General features: G+C 37.7%; 2 protein-coding genes and 1 non-coding gene across 4 annotated transcripts in view; 2 read left to right on the top strand and 1 right to left on the bottom strand.

Annotated features, from left to right (window-relative positions):
- Window positions 1-172: 172 nt before the first annotated feature.
- On the bottom strand, window positions 173-20,118 carry LOC110042851 (dynein axonemal intermediate chain 7-like). The gene is made up of 21 exons (XM_020748231.2): window positions 20,042-20,118; window positions 16,981-17,083; window positions 16,731-16,822; window positions 16,367-16,471; window positions 14,567-14,707; window positions 14,183-14,263; window positions 13,140-13,205; window positions 12,492-12,595; window positions 10,739-10,946; window positions 10,228-10,341; window positions 8,980-9,115; window positions 7,973-8,182; window positions 7,283-7,433; window positions 6,671-6,777; window positions 6,246-6,301; window positions 5,555-5,665; window positions 4,863-4,952; window positions 4,510-4,581; window positions 3,871-4,020; window positions 3,358-3,459; window positions 173-814 (listed from the first exon to the last, which is right to left on the bottom strand). The coding sequence occupies exons 1-21, from the start codon at window positions 20,042-20,044 to the stop codon at window positions 677-679; spliced, it is 2,340 nt and encodes a 779-aa protein (XP_020603890.2). The 5' UTR covers window positions 20,045-20,118; the 3' UTR covers window positions 173-676.
- Window positions 12,104-12,176, top strand: Trnat-agu (transfer RNA threonine (anticodon AGU)). Its single transcript has one exon. It is a non-coding gene; the product is annotated as a tRNA-Thr (tRNA).
- Window positions 20,119-20,152: 34 nt separating the features above from the next.
- The window catches only part of LOC110042785 (uncharacterized), a 7,018-nt gene continuing 3,518 nt past the window's right edge, over window positions 20,153-23,652 (top strand). Inside the window, exons 1-6 of one of the 2 annotated variants that reach the window (XM_089289267.1) lie at window positions 20,153-20,295; window positions 21,321-21,493; window positions 21,975-22,049; window positions 22,156-22,417; window positions 23,031-23,093; window positions 23,458-23,570. In XM_089289267.1, the coding sequence (XP_089145393.1) occupies window positions 20,154-20,295; window positions 21,321-21,493; window positions 21,975-22,049; window positions 22,156-22,417; window positions 23,031-23,093; window positions 23,458-23,570 (828 nt within the window). In that variant the 5' untranslated portion in view covers window position 20,153. The remainder of the gene's footprint in view (window positions 20,296-21,320; window positions 21,494-21,974; window positions 22,050-22,155; window positions 22,418-23,030; window positions 23,094-23,457; window positions 23,571-23,652) is intronic. The other variant, XM_089289268.1, reaches the window with a different exon arrangement.

Below are 23,652 nucleotides of genomic sequence, written 5' to 3' on the forward strand. Positions count from 1 at the left end.
AAAAATCTGCAACACAATATTGTAGGCACGTCTGCTATTTTAAAAAATAATTTATTCTTCAATTTGGAAATTGAAATCATCATAAGTGCACTACCGTTTCTGTCGAGCACCCACCCACCCCCCTCAGTGCCTGCCAATTACTTTATCACTGCGCTGAATACAAAAAAAAAAGTTTCCTTTTCTTTACAAACTCTTTATTACATCATTAATACAATCTGGGTGGCTAACAAGCCTACAAATACTTACAATAATATTAACAGATGGCCAGCATTTTCGTCTATGACCAACTATGATACAACATAAATAGGGAGTTCAACCTTGCTTTACTAGCAGATGATGTACAGCAGACTCTAAGAGCTTTCACCTTGACAAATACAATACATAGGTAACGATATTTTTTTTTACCTAAAGGTTTCATATTACAAATATGTACAACCGTTGTGAACATGTTTGTGAAAACATTCTATATTACTATGTTATTGCCGAGTAAAAAATGATTTGGAGGAAAACTCATTATGGTTTTCAAGTGAATGTCATTCAATAATATTATATCCAAATTCCACATGACAACACTGGTAAAATCCTTTCTACGTTTTAATTAGCCTAGGCTATTTAGGCAAACAAGGTCTGAACATTGGGATGTAACTTAGGACTCAAGCTTCCAACGAGAAATTATTTATGAGTATGTAATGATTTTTGTAGCATTCAGCAACTGATATACACAGTCAATAAATAAGAAGTTAGAGGCCTTCACTCTTTGCTGTGCTCCCTCTGAGGCTCCATCCAGCACCATATGGTAAAGATCGGAGTGAAGCTGTTCATTTACAAAGAAACAACAAAGTTGAAGTAAAAGGACTCACCACAAAATATTCAAGCTAGAAAAACGTTAAAGAAACATTCTATGAAACCTCCGCAAAGAACTTCCATGCTGGAATCTAATGCAACCATTACAGTAACTAAAGTTAGTCTTGATGCAAGCAGAGAGTGGAGACAAATATGGGTCTCATGCATAGCATTTCTCCACTAAGAAAAAGCGTTTGCTTGTAAACAGTCCTGTGCAACTGATAAAGCAAAGTAAGTGAAGAATGATCATCGCAGTTAATTTTCCAATTTAAGCAACTGGAAAGAAGAAGCCTGAAAAAAATCAGGGCTTCAACGGGATTCGAACCCGTGACCTCCGCGATACCGGTGCGATGCTCTACCAACTGAGCTATGAAGCCACACATTGGGAGCGAGATCAATTAATTGAGTTCATATCTTCGCGTGAGGAGTGAAATGATGTAAAGTTTATATGAAATATTTCATATATGAACTGCGGTTATAGATGAAAGTGAAGAATGATCATCGCAGTTAATTTTCCAATTTAAGCAACTGGAAAGAAGAAGCCTGAAAAAAAATCAGGGCTTCAACGGGATTCGAACCCGTGACCTCCGCGATACCGGTGCGATGCTCTACCAACAGAGCTCAGTTGGTAGAGCATCGCACCGGTATCGCAGTTCATATATGAAATATTTCATATAAACTTTACATCATTTCACTCCTCACGGGAAGATATGAACTCAATTAATTGACCTCGCTCCCAATGTGTGGCTTCATAGCTCAGTTGGTAGAGCATCGCACCGGTATCGCGGAGGTCACGGGTTCGAATCCCGTTGAAGCCCTGATTTTTTTTTTTTCAGGCTTCTTCTTTCCAGTTGCTTAAATTGGAAAATTAACTGCGATGATCATTCTTCACTTTCATCTATAACCGCAGTTCATATATGAAATATTTCATATAAACTTTACATCATTTCACTCCTCACGGGAAGATATGAACTCAATTAATTGATCTCGCTCCCAATGTGTGGCTTCTTCGCTCAGTTGGTAGAGCATCGCACCGGTATCGCGGAGGTCACGGGTTCGAATCCCGTTGAAGCCCTGATTTTTTTCAGGCTTCTTCTTTCCAGTTGCTTAAATTGGAAAATTAACTGCGATGATCATTCTTCACTTTCATCTATAACCGCAGTTCATATATGAAATATTTCATATAAACTTTACATCATTTCACTCCTCACGGGAAGATATGAACTCAATTAATTGACCTCGCTCCCAATGTGTGGCTTCATAGCTCAGTTGGTAGAGCATCGCACCGGTATCGCGGAGGTCACGGGTTCGAATCCCGTTGAAGCCCTGATTTTTTTTTTCAGGCTTCTTCTTTCCAGTTGCTTAAATTGGAAAATTAACTGCGATGATCATTCTTCACTTTCATCTATAACCGCAGTTCATATATGAAATATTTCATATAAACTTTACATCATTTCACTCCTCACGGGAAGATATGAACTCAATTAATTGACCTCGCTCCCAATGTGTGGCTTCATAGCTCAGTTGGTAGAGCATCGCACCGGTATCGCGGAGGTCACGGGTTCGAATCCCGTTGAAGCCCTGATTTTTTTTTTCAGGCTTCTTCTTTCCAGTTGCTTAAATTGGAAAATTAACTGCGATGATCATTCTTCACTTTCATCTATAACCGCAGTTCATATATGAAATATTTCATATAAACTTTACATCATTTCACTCCTCACGGGAAGATATGAACTCAATTAATTGACCTCGCTCCCAATGTGTGGCTTCATAGCTCAGTTGGTAGAGCATCGCACCGGTATCGCGGAGGTCACGGGTTCGAATCCCGTTGAAGCCCTGATTTTTTTTCTTTTCAGGCTTCTTCTTTCCAGTTGCTTAAACTGGAAAATTAACTGCGATGATCATTCTTCACTTTCATCTATAACCGCCGTTCATATATGAAATATTTCATATAAACTTTACATCATTTCACTCCTCACGGGAAGATATGAACTCAATTAATTGACCTCGCTCCCAATGTGTGGCTTCATAGCTCAGTTGGTAGAGCATCGCACCGGTATCGCGGAGGTCACGGGTTCGAATCCCGTTGAAGCCCTGATTTTTTTTTTCAGGCTTCTTCTTTCCAGTTGCTTAAATTGGAAAATTAACTGCGATGATCATTCTTCACTTTCATCTATAACCGCCGTTCATATATGAAATATTTCATATAAACTTTACATGATAAAGCAAAGCCAACATGTCCCTTACCAAACTCTGGACAAAACCCCACAAAATTGGTTGTCACAAAAACATGTGTCTGACTAATCAATGCCTCATATATAGACTGATATTTGGCTGTCACTGACAAATCACCTAATGAATCAACTTTACCCTGAAAAGTTGGTGACAGTGGTCATCAGATAGTTGACAGTTGACTATTTATCAGCAGCTTGCATGCCAGCAGGTTACCAACAGACCAATAAAGACCAGTAACACAAAATGGGAGGTGCTGATTTCAATTACTAACAACCGCACCTGTGTATTTTCAGCAAGATCATCAGAAAGTTCACTGTCATCCTCCTTCATTCGTAGCTTGCAAGAACTATGTGTTCCAATATTGAACAATGACCAGTCTTCCTGTGTGCAAACAGAACCAAAAACAAATTATCATATGAACTGGACCACTGTTACATGTAGCCTTGTGGGTAAATAGATATTTACGACGAATAACGTTTTTTGGTGAACTTTGCATATTTGTTTGTGGAGGCATGCTGGCCTCATGATTAGTGTGCTCATTTCCAGATCGAGAAGTCCAGTTTTGAGCCTTGTTCAGGGACTTTGTGTTGTGTCCTCGGGCAAGACACTTTACTCTCACAGTGCCTCTCTCCACCCAGGTGTATAAATGGGTACTGGCGAATTTAATGCTGGGGGTAACCCCGGGATGGACTAGCATCCCATCCAGGGGGGAGTAGAAATACTCCTAATCACTTCATGCTAACAGCCACTGAAACCGAGGATAAACTATGGCCTGATTGATGATTTGTTTACCTCTAAAGGTTGTTCATCCTCCAGTTGTTCAACAGCCTGAATAATGATTTTGTCCTTGCCACAATCAGCATTCCATTTACTCCAGGTATATGCAAATGCAGATGCTGTCAATGACATTTCCTGGTAAATGTTATTCTCCAACCAATTCTCCTGATAATCAAAATCAAATTTATTAACAAGTACAACACACATCTGAGTTTCTTGGATTTTAGAGTATCAGTGTCAATTGTGCCCCAAAATATAATTAAAAAATTGCATAAGCCTTCAGGCAAGTGCAATTTGAAGAATTTTCAAATATCATGAGTAGTGTAAATGTGGTCCTTAATTGCCTAAATGAGCTTTCATACAATTACTCATATGACTGAGAAAATTACAAACATGCACACATTAATTTCACAGCAATGCAAATTAAAAATTAAGCATGAAGTAATTTTCTTTCTTAGTCATGTTATAAATATCCTTAACAATAAATGGCAAATACTTTTGACTTGAGACTGTACATACAGAGATGAAGACATCACATGCTATGTAAACATTAACTATAAAACTACTACATTTAAATCCAATGAAACTACAAACTAATAGTTTAGTTAATGGAAGTTAGCAATGACCATGTACTGAACAGCAACAAAAAAATACCTTGGAATTAATGCTGACATATTTTTCTGCATCAACAGCTGGAAAAACATTCACTCCAGCCTTCTGCATGGCCTGGAAAGATTTCATCAGTAAACCAACAAAAAAATAACAAACATGCAATTTTTAAATCATTTTGGACAACTGCGTTTAGAATTACTAATTACTGTTATCATCATTGTCAGTATGAAATATTGAAAGTAGTTAACATGACATCTCTTAAATGTTTGGCTGAACTGCTCCTTGATCATGTACCCGCAAAAGATAGAGCACACAACAGTCCCAGCAGGAATGCATTTGGGAATTAAAAGGCCCTCTTGGGATTATAAAGCATTTTATCCAATGTCTCTTTGTACCTCAATCAGCTGTTGTGGTTTCATCCATTTTCCTTTCAAATGAGCAAGCTCAGGAGTATTGTCGTGCTGGGTCAAAGCACACAAAGAATCCTGCAGGAATAACAAAGCACTCAGATTAAGCTTTATGGAGTCTTGGATGGCGCTCAAATATGTTCAAGACCCTCAAAGGGAAGGAGCAGGCTAAGGCTGACATTTTATTTTCAGCTGCAAATATAAATCAGGCACTGGACAGAAAAATACATGTAAATACAAGTTACAAGTCTAGAAACAAAATAAAGTCTAAAAAGTTTAAACTTTGTTCAGATAAATTGTCTTAGGAAGTTAGGAGATTATCATATAAAAGAAAACTGAAATATGCCGTTATAATACAAGTAGTTTATTAGTTCACTTTGACCTACTGGTTGCATAGTGATAAATGTTGATCATGTATTAGCCTAATGTAGCTAGGGTACATGAGCTCTTCCTTAGTTTGACCTGATCTGCAATATGTATGCATGTGCGTATAGAGCTTTTAATAAGATCAGGCACCCAGTGGAGTTCCAAGTATTCTGTTACGAATTGCAACTATAATGTTACTAGATTACAAAAATTGATCTCATGGTGGAAATTGTTTTGGCCGTCTCTTTTTGCTTTCTAGGATAGCCACCTATTTCAAATCTTATTGAAAGCACCAGATTATACAATCATGTCACCTTAATTTCAATTTCCAGTTCAATAATGGCAGCAATAAGGGTGAACAGACAGCTGTTGGTAGCATGAGGACGTAGTTCCCACGACTGGAATGGCATGTTAAGATAGAGATCCTGGAAAAAACAAATCCACTTTAATATAGTCTTAGCAGTACTGTTTGTTATATCAAGATCTTCATAAGATTTTGTAATTAGATGAGAAAATTTTAGACAGTCATAATAAAAAGGAAAAGGGACAGACAGAGTATGTCAGGAAAACCAAGCGTCTGTTTAAAAATCATTTACAGTAAACATTTTTAAATAAACTAAATATTAATAATAATTATATTCAGTCTGGATTTTCTGCTGTCTGTCTTGCCAAATTTGGTTTTGTAACTTGTTCATTTTTAGACACTCAATCTTCTTTTGTTTTGGCATGATAGGATACACTATGTGGCCCTGAAAATTTTTTTTTTCTTTTCTGGTCTTGTTTTGTTTCTTGCTTTTTTTGCTGAGACAGAGGGCACATGGAAATATCTTGGGGGACGTATCAAGAATTCAGCAGTCTTTTTCAATCAATATTTTGTTAAGAAGAGGAAATGAATTAGTAATGACAAAACCAGTAATGCATATGCATTTAATGTATATTTTAAGCATCACTTATCCTCACTCAGTGGTAATGCATGTGCAAAATAACATAGTTTACTAGTCTTACCTGAAAAGTGGCAATGGGACCAAAGGTTGACATCTTCAATAACACAGTTCTCTCTTCTGTGAACATTATGAAAGAATTATAATTATATTTTATTTATTACCCATGTGAAATGCAACACAAATCAGAGGCTATTAATTTTTGCAAATAATTTCATTGTACAACTGGGTTGGAGAAGCAGCAGTATGAAATTTCACCCAAGAGCACAATGCAACATGCAAGATGGTGTTCTTGAGATCCCTTGCTAGTCTCCCCTACATTGTGCTCTTAGGAAACTTCTGATGGTGCCTCTCCAGGACCTGACCAGAAGTCACTGCACAGCTGCAAGTAAAGTGATAACAAGTTGTAAACAGTTACATACAAGTTTTCAATCACTTTTTCAAACTTGAATCCTTACAACTTTTGGAAACCATTCAAGGGTGGTGTACCTTCATTGTATTGTGTGTCTGTAAATGTGTCAAGTCTCCAGTTGTTTTTTGCTGAATCCCACTGTGCCAGCTGGGGCTGTTCAAAATACATGACATTTCCAGGGAGCCTAATAACACATCAAAAATACATTCCTGATTGCTATACAATCTTTATACACATTTGAAGCAGCTAGAGACACATTGCTGGATGGGATTCCACTACAGTCCATACCAACAGAGTGTTGCCCATTTATATGGGAGGAGAGAGTCATTGAGAGAACAAAATGTTCTGCCCATAACACCAGCTACATTTATACTTGAGACTAAGTGACAAGTCTGGTTTCCATTAGTAGCATGAAGCAACTGGGGGTATTTCTACTCCCCCCTGGATGGGATGCTAGTCCATTACAGGGTTACCCCAATGTATAATTCACCACCCAAAAATACACCTGGTGGAGAGAGGCACTGTGAGAATAAAATGTCTAGTCCAAGAACAAATTACGATGACCTCAGCCTTAGCTTGAACCTGCAGTCCTGGGCACTAATCATTTGACCATTACATCTCCCACTGACAAAAAAATAAATATGAATGGCACTGAAAATAATAAAAACTAGTTAACATGTTCTACTCACTTGCATGTGATCATTACTGGTGGGTTGGCTATTTGCACTTGAGATGCTGATGCAGAGTTGGGTGGGGCAGGGGTGCTGGTTGTTGAGTTTGAGTCTAAAGCTGTCTGCCCCTCAACTTGATAATTCACTCGTTTGAGCTCTGAAGATACAACTAAAATTACATAGAGTTACTAAGGAAGAGATTTTGGAATTGTCTTTTAATTAGTAATCAGCTACAGCTTAGCTACAGTTGTTTATGAATCAAATTATTATTACTTGAGGTACAACACATTTTAACCATACAATAGATAAACACTTCAGGTCACAAATTGGAGGGCTCCACTGAAAACCGCCTTTGGCGAGTTGGATTCCCTCACTAATTATTATTATTATCATTATTATTATCATTATTATTATTATCATTATTATTATTATTATTATTATTATTATTATTTTGGATGGTTGACCACCTTGGAACCTTCACAAGCCATGTGGCAAAAAAAAAACAACAACAACAACAACAACAGAAAACAGAAAATAATTGTCAGAGAATCAATCTTACTCATAATCTCTCTCTAACTGGTACATGTACAATTGATAACTGCCTGAAGGGCCCTGTTATTGGGTTACTACATCAATCTCTTAGCTGCTGATTAGAACTTAGCTCTGACTGTTACAGCTGTTAACAAACCATACATAACTAGCACTTACTCTGCTGCATGATCCATCCATTAACAACTTTAGGCTGTGGTGGAAGATCCAGAAGCTCAATAAACATAAGTGGACCAATAGCACTAAATGCTCTCAGGTCCACAACATCGTCATCTTCCTCCTCTTCCTCATCCAGCCCACTTTCCAGTCCTGTTGCAGCCTCGTCAAGCACTTGATCAGCTGACCCAGGTTTGTCCTCACCTCCCTCACCTACCGTAGCAATGAAAAGAGCAAATCACTACATTTAGATGACACTGATCAGCCATGGCTAGTTTTCACAAGGGTCTTGAATCCCAGTCTAGACTACTTACTCCTCTTAGAGCATAGTCTGTGATCAGGCTCTTTGCTCACAGGCTACTCTGAGCAGCACCTATTTTTATTTAAATTCCAGTCAGAAAAGATGCAATTTAGAACTTAGGAGAAAACGACGGACTGAAAAAGAGGGCCTGCTTGAGTCTTAGTGTAACTAAGTAGAACTTTTGAGGGGGGGAGAGGGGGGTCAGGAGAACCAGATGAACCATGTAAGCCTTATGGAGAAAGGTATCAGTAAGAGAAACAACAAAAAAACTTGATCATGTTTGAGAGCTGGCCAGGCTAAATAGATTTCCAGGAGGAAAGTGCTAACACCGAACTATCCCATTCATCACTCTCCAATTATAGGAAGACAGATCATAGGTTTGAATTCTGTTCAAGTCTGACTTTTTTTCAGGCTATATAACTGCAATTATTTCTCTTGTCTTTAAATCTTTCTCTTGAAGGTCCGTTATTATTGTCGCAACATGATCTGCTCCCAGTTGACTTCACAGCTCAGTTGGTAGAGCACAGCACCGGTACAGCAGAAGATATGGGTATGAATTCTGTTCAAGCCTGAACTTCTTAAGGCTGAATAAATGCAGTCAGATCTCTCTTAATAATAATGTCTTTAAATCTTTCCCTTGAAGGTCAAATAATTATTGTCTTCATGATATTTCATATATTATTCACTTGCAAAAGAATAACTTTATTACCATCTTGGTCTCCTTCTTTAGCTTCCCCTTCTTTGTCTTGTTGAGTCTCACTATCACTGACCTGACTTCGAACACTCTTAGCACTGGCTTTGCGACTACGACTACGACTACTTTTACCACTGCTGGTTCTTCCACTCTGCAAAGCAAATATACTCAACACTCAGCCACAATTTTTACTTAAGTCATCGTACACTAATGTAGTTCTCTGACTAGGAATCCCACAGTTATAAAAATTATAATAAAATAAATTAAATATATTCTATTGTTTGTCTCAGTCAAGATGCAGACACTTATAAATAAATTAAATAGGATACAAATGTACCCTGTTAGTAATGTTTTGACTACAATTCCCGATTAGGATATCATGAGCATGGTTGCCGCAAAACATCACTTTTAAAAATTTCCTGGCTTTTCCCTGATACAATATATATTTCCCTGACCAAATAAATTAGACTGATAAGTTTTCAACAAATTTTCTTTTTTTATTAAGTTAAAATATCGTTGAGATCACAGTGACCCCAAGTGTTTCTACCAGCCTTCAATGGTATTAAATTAGCCGGGTTAATTTATTTCAATTTTTCCTGACTTTTCTTCAAAATGTCTATTTTTCCTGACTCAAAATAAAATTCCCTGACTTTTCCCTGACATTGAAGTTTTTTTTTTTCCCTGACCATTTCCTGACCTGAAGCAACCCTGATGAATGTACCTGACTGGGAAAATCTCATAGTTGCATATTAAGCTTACACCTACATGCTGTTTGGATTACTAGCACTAAGAAGCAAGCAAACAGTCAAGTGTGCTACTATCTTTCCACAAGCTAGGGAATTGGAACATTCGCATTTTGCCCATTTGCATAGCAAACCATAATCCAATACATATGGGTTACTGCCCAAGCGTGAGGTCAAGATGGCTGCATATTGGTCAAGTTATTTTGTGTGTTTATGGACCAGGATGGAGTCGTGGTCCAGATAAACATGCTTTAAAAGAGCAAGGCCAATATCCAGCCATCTTGACCAAACAAGCTTCCAAGGTCAATATTAAAGCATTTTAATATTACATGGACTTTGATGAACCTGCCTTAGCTTTTGGGAAATTTTTCTCTTGTGAGAAACAGCGTATAATCCCAAGGGGACAAGATACCGCCATCTTGCCCGCTCAGGTAGCCAATCACAGTGTAGTATTTGGTTCATCTTGCCTACTCACAGAGCTAGCCATATACTAAGACTGTTAATTATAATATACACTCACCTTTTTTCTGCTTGCTTTACTTGCACGGCTGGCTTGTGAGGCAGATTTTGGTGGTATGGCCTCCAGTGACTCCTCTGCTCCTTCTTTGTCAGTTCCATCATTACCTTCACCTGTCTGTTTTTAAAACACATCAAAATCAGACTTAAATAATAGTCATGTAATATCAGAACTAGCTGAACAAATGAAAATTTGTACCAGTTGGATAAGTTTACAAAATTTGAAGCTAAAATTTATTGGCTTTATTAAAGAGCAGAGGGTAGCAAAACAAGTTCTGACTCACACTGTGAAAGAACTCAAGAAGCTCAATACATGCACATGGGAAGATGAAATGAGCATGTGGTGAGAAATGTTGTTTGCTCAAGCTTGCTTATTAAGCATTGAGGGAAAAATATTTTGACTCATGAATATGGAACTAAGAGACAGTATCATTTCACTTGTAATGTACATGTAGTACGAGTCACATCTAGTTTATGAGAAAAAATACAAGTTGATGTTAAACAAAAAACATTACCCCATCTGCATCTGTTTCTTCTGCTGGAGGTGCTTCTTCCACCACTACCTCTGGAGGTTTAACTTTGATCTTGGGGTAAAATGATTTGGACAAGGGAGAGAGATGATCATATCTGGTGTACATAACACGAACAGCCACATTCCCAATAGCAAGAACTCTTGGGATTTCCATTGTGAACCCCATCTTTTCAAATGAGAAGGACTTCACTCTGGGAAAAGAGACAGCAGCAAAATACAAATTAGTAAAAAACTAATGATGATCTTCATAGAAATGAATGCACTTCAGTGGGCAAACTTGAAAATCAGGATTGTATTACATGATTTATATCCATGTAGTGCTATACAAAAAAATAAATAAATAAATAAAATGTTACAAGTTATTGGGAATTAGCATTTTGAATAATATTTCTCAAACTCATTAAATAATTCATTAAGTTTACACAAAGGAGATCATGACCACGACAGTGTTTGGGTATCTGATCTTAATTAGCATAGATTTTAACAATTTTATTTCTCCTTAGTTTTAGTCTCGATTGAGAAGATATATCAAACACTCAAGACAGTGATGTGAAGTTTATATGAAATAATTCATATATGAACTGCGGTTATAGATGAAAGTGAAGAATGATCATCGCAGTTAATTTTCCAATTTAAGCAATTGGAAAGAAGAAGCCTGAAAAAATCAGGGTTTCAACGGGATTCGAACCCGTGACCTCCGCGATACCGGCGCGATGCTCTACCAACTGAGCTATGAAGCCACACATTGGGAGCGAGGCCAGTTAATTGAGTTCATATCTTCCCGTGAGGAGTGAAATGATGTGAAGTTTATATGAAATAATTCATATATGAACTGCGGTTGTAGATGAAAGTGAAGAATGATCATCGCAGTTAATTTTCCAATTTAAGCAATTGGAAAGAAGAAGCCTGAAAAAATCAGGGCTTCAACGGGATTCGAACCCGTGACCTCCACGATACCGGTGCGATGCTCTACCAACTGAGCTATGAAGCCACGCATTGGGAGCGAGGCCAGTTAATTGAGTTCATAGATATGAACTCAATTAACTCAATGAACTCATAGATATGAACTCAATTAACTGGCCTCGCTCCCAATGTGTGGCTTCATAGCTCAGTTGGTAGAGCATCGCACCGGTATCGCGGAGGTCACGGGTTCGAATCCCGTTGAAACCCTGATTTTTTCAGGCTTCTTCTTTCCAATTGCTTAAATTGGAAAATTAACTGCGATGATCATTCTTCACTTTCATCTACAACCGCAGTTCATATAAGAATTATTTCATATAAACTTCACATCATTTCACTCCTCACGGGAAGATATGAACTCAATTAACTGGCCTCGCTCCCAATGTGTGGCTTCATAGCTCAGTTGGTAGAGCATCGCGCCAGTATCGCGGAGGTCACGGGTTCGAATCCTGTTGAAGCCCTGATTTTTTTCAGGCTTCTTCTTTCCAATTGCTTAAATTGGAAAATTAACTGCGATGATCATTCTTCACTTTCACTCAAGACAGTGTTTGACCACATTTCCAAACACCTTGAAAATATTTGTCAAAAATACTCAGCTGCTCCTGGTATTTTCAACTCTCTTCTCGGTATTTGGAAATGTGGTCAAACACAGTCTTTCATGTTTGATTTATTACATCATGCTCTATGGGCCAACACCAACAATTCACAGGGTATTTCTGAATGCTCTATGGACTGGTGGAATTTATAATTAAGCATGTTTTCTAAATGCATGATACCTTGGATTCTTGGCTACATTTCCCCATACACAAACTGTCACATTTTCTGAGCCACTTGTAAACTGCAAATTTTGTGTATCAGGATCTACATCACCAGATGCATTCTAAAAAAATATTATGAATACAAATTAAAAGTAAATTGAAGTATTTTAATACCTATTCATGAATTTGATAAACATTACTAGTTTTTGACAACTGTTGATTAATTAAAAGGCCATCATTTAGTCCACCAATTTCAGACTAATTTGCTTGACTCTGATAATAAAATATAAAGTACAACAATCATTGTCTTGGTGAACAGTCTAAAAAGCTCAAATCATGTCAACCTAACCAGCTCCCTGCACACACAAGCTTCCAGATTTTGATTCCAAAGCAGGCAATGTAAACTGAAAAAATAGCTCTGTGGGCTGATCTGTGAGTAGTGACTACTAAGAACCCTGCCAAGGCAGGTAATTTTCTCAGCAGGAACCCTAGAGGCAAAAACTCTGCGGCAGATCCTGCCAAGAATCACACCAAGAAAAAAGATCTTCTCCAGCTGGATCCTGATGAAAATCCCAGCGACCAAAATGTCAGCAGGATCCTGTTGGGATTCCCACCAAGACGGTGGATTTTACAAGGGTAAGAGGTATTATTACACCTGTCCGTTACCTGCAGTAGATTCATGGTAGCCTCATCAAGTTTATAGCTGATCAGCTCTTGAAGGTTAAGCACAGACTAAAATGGAGTAAAAAAATACATTTTAAACTTTGTCCTTTGTCCTGTATAGGTCTCAAAAAGAGGAATGTTTAAAAGTTGCAAATTCCAAGTCTCGTGGCCACTTATCTCTGCTTGCTTTAAAAAAGGCGACGATAGGTAAGCGGGTGCTTGTCTGGTCATACATTTAAAAGCAAGCACAGCGTCACGATAATACAGTTGTGATTTAACTGACAACCAGCGTAACTCTTTTATGACTGGGGTCACGTGATCAAACTTTTTGGTATTATTGGACTAGCTTGACTGGGACTGTATTATTGGTAGTTAGTCCATAAACTCTGGAATGCATTAAAAGAAGAAGACCAACACTCTCCAATAAGTTGACCTAACAAGCTAGTTCAATAAAGTATTTGACATTACAATTCTGCTGATGAATTAATTCAATCATACTATTGTAGTCAAACGTTCAACACGCTACTTGGTTTAAATCAATAAGATGAAATGTGCAATTAAATGATGGAGGGCGAAGAAAGCGATGAAAAGGGAGCGGTTGCTACAAACAAAATAAATTACAAGTTACAGGCGAAGTTACAATAAAAGAAACAAGAATAACGAACCAAAGGTACACAATATTTACAAACGTTGTATGACTAGGAAGGTAAGGAACACGTAAAAGGAAAGCGGCAGGGCAGTAAATGAAACGAGATGGCAGTAGCGTCACAATGAAAATGCACAAATAAACTAGAAAAAGGCATACAAAAGGGGACAAAATTATGTGAAAAAACCTAACAGAATATCGATAACGTGAAAGCGAGATAAACAAAAAGAATGCGATGATCACAGAAAGAATGTACGTACAAACGGAAAAAATAACAAAGAATTAAATGGGGCTGCTACACATCCAATCCATTCTCTGTAAATGGGCGGGCAAAAGTTAGGCATTGCTTACATGTTTCAGACCGTTAAATTCAAACTGATGATACCAAGAACAATTGTACCTGTTTAAGCCTTTGAACCTCATCTTCTGTGAATCCTTCTTCTTCTGAAATGGATATAAAATTCTCCAGCTCTCCAATAAGCTGTAAATATATATTAAGTACAATAAATAACTAATTAATAAAATCATCTTCAGACTATAACAACAAAAACTACAATTTAATAAATAGAATTTATAATCATCCAATTATATTTTGAAAAAAAGATTTCTGATTTCCACTGATGCTATGTCTAGTTTTGTAGATGGAATAATTGAAACAATAAAAGTACAAAATGAGAGAGCAAAAATATGATATTAAATTATTCACTTCAGTAAGAAAACCAAATAAAACACTTGGAAGGTGAGTGTATACAATAAGAAAGAAAAATTTGAACATTTCAAATACCTTCAAAGTTCCTTCACTTTCACTGAGTACAACTGGAACGGACTTGTATTCTTTATCATCTCGCCAGAGGTTCATGTAAGTGCTGAGCTCACGTGTGTTGAGTGGATCAGGGTTTCCATCACAGAGCATGTACCTTTCCCACTGCAAACATAAACATAATGTCCAGTTATTTTACCAGCTGAGGGTAGCCCACTCAGCAAATAGGCTGGTATCCATAGATGAAATTACCATCTAATGATTGGTGAAATTAGTTGCTCCTGATTCCTCCTACGGGCCCCCAAAATGAATAGAAACTAAAACTGCATGGAATTTTTTTAGAGCTGGTACAAAGTTGCCTTGAAACGCATTGACTGAATAACATGATCACAGATATGTAGAGAGAGAAACACAAAAAACAATCAGGTCTAAGGGGTGTTTGGGGACACCTCCCCAGTGTTTGCCATGACAAGCAACTCCATCTCCCTAGCATACAGTCACTGGGTTGAACAGGAGTATCGGCAGGTCAAATGATTGCAGGACCATAACATGTGCAACTTTTGGGCACAGTATGTGAAAATCGAGAAATCATTCACCAGATTCTATCTGATGCTCTAGGGCTAATGGACTGTCTGTCAAATGGTATGACATTATGTCATTGATCTAGCATATGCCACCGACTTTAGGTTTTGGTAGATAAAATAAGGTTAGCTAGGGGAAACTTGGGAGGCACAGTGGCCTCGTGGTTAGTGTGCTCGTCCCCAGAGCGAGCGGTCCGGGTTTGAGCACTGGCCAGGGAGACAGTGTTGTGTTCTTGGACAAGACACTTAACTCTCACAGTGCCTCTCTCCACCCAGGAGTATAAATGGGTACTGGCGAATTGTTGGGGAAACCTAACAAATGCAGGGGAAGTGACCTGCGATGGACTAGCATCCCGTCCAGGGGGAGTAGAAATACTCTTAGCTGCTTCATGCTACAGAAACCGGGATAAGCTCTGGCAGCTATGAGTCATTGGCTCCAAGGCTCCACAGTGGAAACTTACTAGTTTTTTTTTAGGCTAGCACATAATGGCTCCTACTTGACTTTAATACTTAGATAAAAAAATTTGGTATGTATAAACATCATCATTGATAATTTTCTTATACTGCTTGATGAACCTTTCTATTCTCCATAAATTATATACAGTCGACTCCCAATAACTCGCACCTTCCAGGGAAATTGACAAAGGTTCAAGTTATTGGGAGTTCAAGTTATCAGGAATTGAGAACAAATGACCAAAAATAAGGAAAAAATGGTGTTTAATGTTTTTCTATTCATGCAGTGTACATTTTAATCACATTTAATTATTGAATAGAGAAGTTGAGTGAAATTAAAACAATTCATCTCTAAACTACTGTATAAATCGGAACAAAAAGTAAATGTGAAAAATATAACAAAGGAAAGCAGCAGGGATAAGTCTATGAACTGTAAACTGTACCGCTTTTTCACAGGGCTGCTTCAAAATAAATCTAATGTTTTGGACTACAGTACACTGTTTGTTTTGACTTGTTACCCATTGACAGACATAGTTCGAGTTATCAAGGGTAAAATTATATAGAAAATGACTTGAAGGGAAACGAAAATTGCTTTGAGTTAGCAGAAGGTTCAAGTTATTGAGGGTTTGAGTTACTGAGGGTAAAATTACAGTAAATGTATGATGGAAATCCAGGGGAAATCAATTTTGGTTCGAGTTAGCGCGAGGTTTGAGTTAGCGAGGGTTCGAGTTATTGGGAGTTGACTGTACTTGTAACAATATTGAGGAAAATAAATTTCACTGCAACCAACCTTGGCCTTTGCACGCTCACTCTCCACTAGACTTTTAAGCTGCTGTGTATTATTTTCAATCTTTTCTTTGAGTTCATCTACCTCAGCCTGGTGCCTTGCACTCTCCTACAACAAGATCTTAAACTTTAAATATCAAATATATAATTACAATTTTTTGCACTACAGCAGTTTTGGAAACTAAATTTTGACAGCACTCATCATTTGGGAGGGTGACTCTCAAGATCAGGGGAAACTAATTTATCCAGCCTTGAATGACTGTGGCCAGACCTGTAAAGATCAACAAGGTTCTCAGGGACTTGAATGATCTTGTAAAAAAAACAACAACACAAACAAGAGGGTTGTCTATGGATTGACAAGTTCTAACCTGCTGTCTAAGTCTTTCCCTTTCTTCTCTTTCCTGCCTCTCTCTTTCTTCTCGTTCCCTTTGTTCCTGTTCAGCTTGAAGCCTAGCCTCCTCTAAAACAAATCAAAATAGCTTCATTCAAGTTAAGTCCTCTAAGCTGTTGTCAGCTATGTTTTGCACTGATTATGAGAAGCACAAGAAGAGTATTGCATACTAAATTAAACTTAATGACTTGAATTCAACAAACAAAGGAAGAACTTCTTGAGCTCACCCTCTTCCCTTGCCTTCTTCTCTGCTTCTTCTTTTTTCAATTTTTCCTTCTCTGCTTTTGATAATTTGGGGCTCTTCTTTCCTTTAGCAGCTGGTTTAGGAGGCTACCATATGCAAATTAATAGACATTAAAAATAACATATATAATCAATAGATGAATTCTCATAATGTTCAGGCAATGTCATGTACAATAATCATGATTTTTATATATAACTATTTACATTGTTGCAGCTTTATCAGAAATAAGTAAACATGTATTTTGATGTTCAGCATAATAATTATGTATACATGTAATTTGTATTTCACAATCTTTCTGGGTAAAAACCCTTTCTTCAAAAATTATAAGTAATCAGATTGAAAGAAATATTTAACATACTAGCTCAATTTCCACAGAAGATTGATCATCATTAAGCCACCTTATCAATACTACCATTACATATCAGTCAATCTGAGACTTCAATATCTCCCACCCAGGGTAAGTTCCAACTGGAAATTACACATTCTGAATTTTCAGATGATCAAATTCCTATCCCACAGGCTAAAAACAGCATTAAAATGTCCCACCTTCGGCTACCGGTAATATACTGGGTGATCAAAAGCTGACCCTCCCTCCCCCCGCTGCTGCCAAGGACATACCCACATGAGTAACAGAAAAAAAAACTCACCCTGAAACACACACCTTGAACACTTACTGTCCCAAGCATAAAAGTGATTAAATTTTAAAGGCACGACTGCATGTTTATATACATGTATGCCTACCTCCAAAAACCAACACAAACCCTTCCAAGGCCACATCATTACAAAGAATAGTGTTGTCTCCTGATGTCCTCTTGTTCACGACAATTTTGAGACAAATCCCCCCTACCCCTCCCATATGGTGCCAAATTCTCCATCCCAATCTCAACCACGAATCTCCAGAGCACATCAACCAGTCAAATGCCGGAGTATGTTGATGTTTCTTTTGAATCGATACATTAACTAAGCTTATTTTATAAACTTAAGGTCATTCCTCACATTTGCATTGCGCATCCTTACTGCGTAAAATTTGTGGCATCATTAGTGCGCACTTGTGCACATGCATATTGAAAACATGACAGATTTGCCTTGAGATTGAGCTCTGTCAGTTGAAAAATGGCTCTAGCTCAACAACGAGCATGGGCACCCCAATTTTCTTTCCAGTCGTTGTAATCAACTAATCATAAGCTTTGCGTGAGAAAAGACTGATCTAATTTCTATTGCTGAAAATTGAATAAATAAGAAAAATAGCAAATACACTGCTGTCTTTTCTATTTTGCAGTTGGTAACCACATCAAGAAATCTGGTTCAAATTTTTAATCAAGGATTTAGCTTTTTGTCTGAATCAAACTTAAACGTTTATTTGTGGTCCGACACAATGTATTGACTGTAGTTTAATGCGTGTGCTTATGAGTCCAGGCTTACAAAGGTGTTACAATTACTGGGAATGCGTTCTTATAATAAGCATTAAATAACGCAAAAATGGGGCATTTTCAATGCCTCACTGCTCCTTAATGAGCATGGGCATCCCCCTTTTTTATTTCAAAATTGAAGTTATCATATGACAAATATTCAGTGGACAAAGTTTGAACAAAAATCTATTGTCACTTTTATTTCAGAGGAGTTACCTTAAAGTTTAAGCTTATTATAATAATAGGCTTTTAAGCTTTCATCGATGTGTGCTTTTTTAACTTACATACATGCATGCTATCCAGACATAGACATTTAAAACATCTATGGCAAGATAGCATACACGTATGCAGATCTTACTCAGACATATTTTACATTTTTTGTAGAGACAATATAGTAATTGAGAGGCAGTTTAGGCCAGTTCTAGGTTTGTCTTTATAGTTAGTAACTGTGAAGAAAATGGAGACTGTACAGTGTGGGGCCCAGTTCTCAGCCGGGCCCAGTTCTCGGCCACTTTTTGTTCAGCGCTTATTTTTCATGCCACAAATGAATCTGAATAAAAAGCAATTACTTCCAAAGGTAGCTTGATTCCTCATCTTCCATTCTGCCGAGTTTTGTTTCGTCCTGCTGAGTTTATCTGTGAGCACGTCGAGGTGACACGAAGGTAGGTGAATTTGGTTTCCCCGAAAACGTGTTTGTTTATGGCTACTTGAATTACATGGTTTAATTCAAGTTTATATTTTGTCTGTCTAGAAAGCCCAAATGAGCCAATTCTTGGCATAAAAGACGTAGAGTGATAAAGCTATCTGTTAAATGTAAACTTTTCCTGACCTGTTTAATTCTTTGACCTAAATTTACTCCTCACTATTTCCTTAGTTCTTTTGCGTATTTGCCTATTCTCGCCACCCTGCACACCTTCAACACTAAAAGCTCTCATAGCTTTGTGTGGATTATTCATGTCAAGTTAGTTGTAAAAATAAAGCTGTAAAGGGATGGCATGTTGAAAACTATGAGCTCTGACTTAACCCCATTTTAAATACCCAACTCCTTTTTAGCCTCGCTTGACTGCACTTAAGAGAAGAACTAGGTGTGCAAAAAGCTTCCATTTCTAACATGAAACAAAGCTCTTTAAGGATAATTTGTGAACGAAATATCAAAACACAAGCCTTATAAGTGATTTAACAACAAAAAATGGTAATAAAGCGTTGTTTATTCTGAGGAATCGCCCGCACTCTTTCGTGGGGGAGAACTGGACCCGCTGGCCGACAACTGGGTCCACAAACGAAGCCTCCATTTTCGTTATTACTCGGGAGAAAACAGCGTTGAGACGTCCATAGCTCTACATGTGTAAACTGAATGCTGAAGCTAATTGTACATAAAATTTTAAGTCCTTACGGCTATTCCAAGGTAAGAAATACAAGTTTACGTTTTTTGTGGCCGAGAACTGGGCCCCATACTGTACTGCAGAATTTGCCCGCATCGAAATGTACATACACAGAACGCTTTGCTCGTCATCTTCCCTTATAAAATCTGCATTGGTTTATCTCTAAGTGCAGCAGCAACCATAACATTCATTTCAAGAACTAGACATGCATTTACTTCGAAAATATATCGTGAAAAAAGGGAAAATATCTCACCATCTTCCCGCCGTCCTGGTATGTTTTCCACCGGTGCTTGGTTACACGGTGGAGAGAGACTGAGAACTAGTTTACAGTCTTCAATGAATTATGACGGACACAAACAATTAAAATGGCGAAAGGTGAAGGCAGAAGAAGCGACGAGCAATCTGCAGATCTTGATCAGTACGCAAAAGACGCACTTGACGAGGTATTTAGTAAAGAACAGCAATCTTACGAGGAATTTGTGCAGGGCTTTATGTTCTTGACGACAGGTAAGGGTGCGTGACCATCCTTTTCATGACATCAACTCTGACTCACGTACGCTCATGGATGTAAGCTAATAAGCTTGTGCATTGGAAATTCTATTCATTTGGGAATGAAATAAACTGTCATTTTATAATAAAGTGGAAGAAAGAAAAACTGATCGATTGCTACTTGTAATAATGTTATTTGGTTATCTAACTGCGCATGCATGATCAGTTTATTTCACGGAATATCTTTAACTTTACTGTACTACCAAGTAAGGCTTTAATAGTAGGTTTTGGAGGGGGGTGCTCTCCACCCCCAGTAATCACCCCCCCCCCACCCACCCATAGATGATCATGACGTTCTGCAGAATATGAATGTGTTTGAATACGTTTGCTAAGAGCTGACCAGAAACAAGAGAGTAAGAAGGTCAATGGTTCTACAATGCAATGTGCTGGATTTTCTGTATGTATATATATATGCTGTGTGATTTTTTCCATTCCATCATAATTTTGCTGATTAATCTTGCTAATTCAATGGCTCACTGGATTTGTGAAGAGTAAATAATCTGATTTTTTAGGAAAAAAGATGACAAAATCAACTGCCTACTAAAAATGCTCTCTTCAAGAGTTTGTGACAGGCCTTGATTCTTGGGATAGGAGAATTTCTAAAATACCATATACTGTTGTTTTAGAGGCTTGGTGGCCTCATGGTTAGTACACTCATCCTCGGGTTGAGTAGTCTGGGTTCGAGCCCTAGCTGGGGACATTGCGTTGTGTTCTTGGGCAAGACACTTTACTGTCACAGTGATGAGTACCTCTCTCCACTCAGGTGTATAAGTGGGTACCAGTTGGTGAACTTAATGTTGGGGGGTAACCCTGCGATGGACTAGCATCCCATCCAGGGGGAAGTAACAATACTCCTAGTCACTTCATGCTACAGACACCAGGATAAGGTCCTGATGCCAGACCACTGGATTGGCTCGTATGCAGACTTTAAGTTACCTTTTTAGAGTACAAAAGTAGTGGTCAGAATACTTTTTACTTGGCAGATGACGTCACTGGAATGAAAACTCACAGTTCTCACAACTATCATGCTGACAGTATTACCCAAAATGGTATATCAAGTCATGATATGAACTTGAAGGCTAGTAATGATGTTGCTCTCCAGAATTCCCTGTCCCAAAAGAGTCAGGAAACAGAAAATGACAATATACCAGAAGAAGTAAGTGTCTTGCTAAGGACTAAATAAAATAATATACATTAAGTTTTAAAAGAATGTAAGAACTTATAGTAAAGATACTTGACATGTGACATTTTTTAACACCTTTTTAGTGACTTTAAAATTAGATGAGGGCTTTAATCACATTAGTGGGAATATTTAGGGTTCTTACACTGTAAAAATGCCAATATAGATCTTGTACATTATATAAAAAGCCTTCATTCTATAGTCACTAAAAAATGTACACAAAAATGTTGTGTTTGTGGTGCTAGTGTCGTCCTTGCCTTGCCTTGCCTTGGTGCTAGTGTCCTTCCCTTGTATTTGTACCACTGTTGTGATTGCCATTTCATTATTCATTTCAAACTTCTATTCCCCAGTTATTAATCTATTATTTGAAAATCAGATGTATCTAAATGTCAAATGAAAATTTGATTTTGTAAATTCTATTAACTTAGTAATTTAATAGTTTGTGCAACAATTACAGGTACTGGGACCTGGTTCAACAGCTGTCCCTATCCTCATGCGAACAGCTAAATCATCTAGTGGAGCAGTCCTTCAGGTATTTTGACTTTTTTGTTACAAGATATCTAGCATAAAATAGTTTTGTGGCATAGGCCAAAAGATAACTTATTCCTTTGTTTCTTATATAATAGTTCTATTTTCAGGTTGACAATTTTGTCGACTGTGAGGATGAGGTGAGCGATGATAATGATGATGATGGCGAAGAAGAAGACAACAGGAAGCTCCAGTCTTTTCTGGAAGATGACATTCTCTCATCTAACTATTCTCCTTCAGTTCTGTCAATGTCTAACTCATCAAAGATCCAAGAAGTGGAAGAATCTAGCACTAACAATTCTTTTAATAAGGTTGACTTAGATGATGAAAGCCTGAAAGCAGCCAAAGAATTAGAAATCTGTTATCTTTCAGGTACAGAAATTTGTTGTCATTGACTGTCATTTTGCTTGTAAACATTTTAAGTCTGTTCTGTGCCCAAATCAAAAATTGTTCAATGTATATTTGATTCTAATTTACCCCCCCCCCCCTTATCCCCCCTAACCCTAACCCCTCCTCCCCAGGGGGGAACTCCCATCTAAAAAGGAGAGTGGTGCTTGTTATACTTTTTAGGGATTAAAAAGCGGTTTGGGAACCTCTCAGGGTGTTAAGCCTCAAAAGGTCCACAGTGGGATCTCTTCCAGTACCTTCAAGGGTATAGACCTGGAAAGAATAATGACTGACAGCAGATAATGTGTTGTTTTAGAATTGCTACCCCTAAGGGGAGAAAAAAAGTTCAAGCCACGCACACAAAACAAGATCTTGGTGCCTCTTAGGGGTTTGTTTTGAAATTTCCAATGAGTACCTATGTCTTCTTTATATGGGAGTTCCCCCCCCCCCCCCCCCCCGTGGGAGATTTACCATCTGTTGTGTGTGCTGCAAAATGTTTTTACTGGTAGCTTGTGGGTTCTCCATGCCCAGCAATTAAAAGAGAAATGTAAGTTTGAATTTAACAACTGGATACTAATTATTATTTTTATGTATGTAGCAGGTGTATCAACCCTTCCTGGGGAGGTTGATGATCATGAAACAGCTGTCAGTGAACAACAAGGTAAACTGGACAGATGTAACTGTGTCAGTGTTCTACTAGTAGGATGTATCAACTGTTGTCAATTGTTCATTCTATATATTTTATCTAACTGGCACAAAAGAAGATTGAAAAAGTGTCCCTGATAGTATAAAAGGACATGTAGTGCCCATGTAAATGATTACCAAAAGTTGTCTGCTCTGTTCCTTTGAACAGTAGGAACAACTTGTGAATGACACAAGAAGAGCAGCATCTTAATTGAGTCTGATTCTACATCCCTTTTGCATTGTATGGAACATGAATGCATCTGACAATGAGTCATGTCATGTATTGCAGATGGGTGTTAATAAAAGATCCTGCATCCATTTTGTTTTTCTTTCATTTCCAGATACCAGCTATGCATGTGAAGCAGTTATAAGTCCCAACATAAGACAACTTCAGATTTCCACAAGAATCAATAACTGTGATAAAAAGAATAATGATCCAAATAATCTCATTGAGGTACTGTAAGTTATAATAATCTCTCCTTGTAAGTTTCACAGTAATTATTTTAATTTATACATTATAATTTAGCTGTAAGTTA

The sequence above is a fragment of the Orbicella faveolata genome, unplaced genomic scaffold, assembly GCF_042242905.1.
Source record: "Orbicella faveolata isolate gen_17 unplaced genomic scaffold, um_ofav_v1 contig_2, whole genome shotgun sequence".
NCBI lineage: Eukaryota > Metazoa > Cnidaria > Anthozoa > Scleractinia > Merulinidae > Orbicella > Orbicella faveolata.

Coding starts and splice junctions, on each gene's coding strand:
- LOC110042851 (XM_020748231.2), bottom strand. Junction 6,778..7,282: donor CCAGTAATGATCACATGCAA/GTGAGTAGAACA, acceptor ATGTGTTATTAG/GCTCCCTGGAAATGTCATGT. Junction 4,582..4,862: donor AACCACAACAGCTGATTGAG/GTACAAAGAGAC, acceptor AAATCTTTCCAG/GCCATGCAGAAGGCTGGAGT.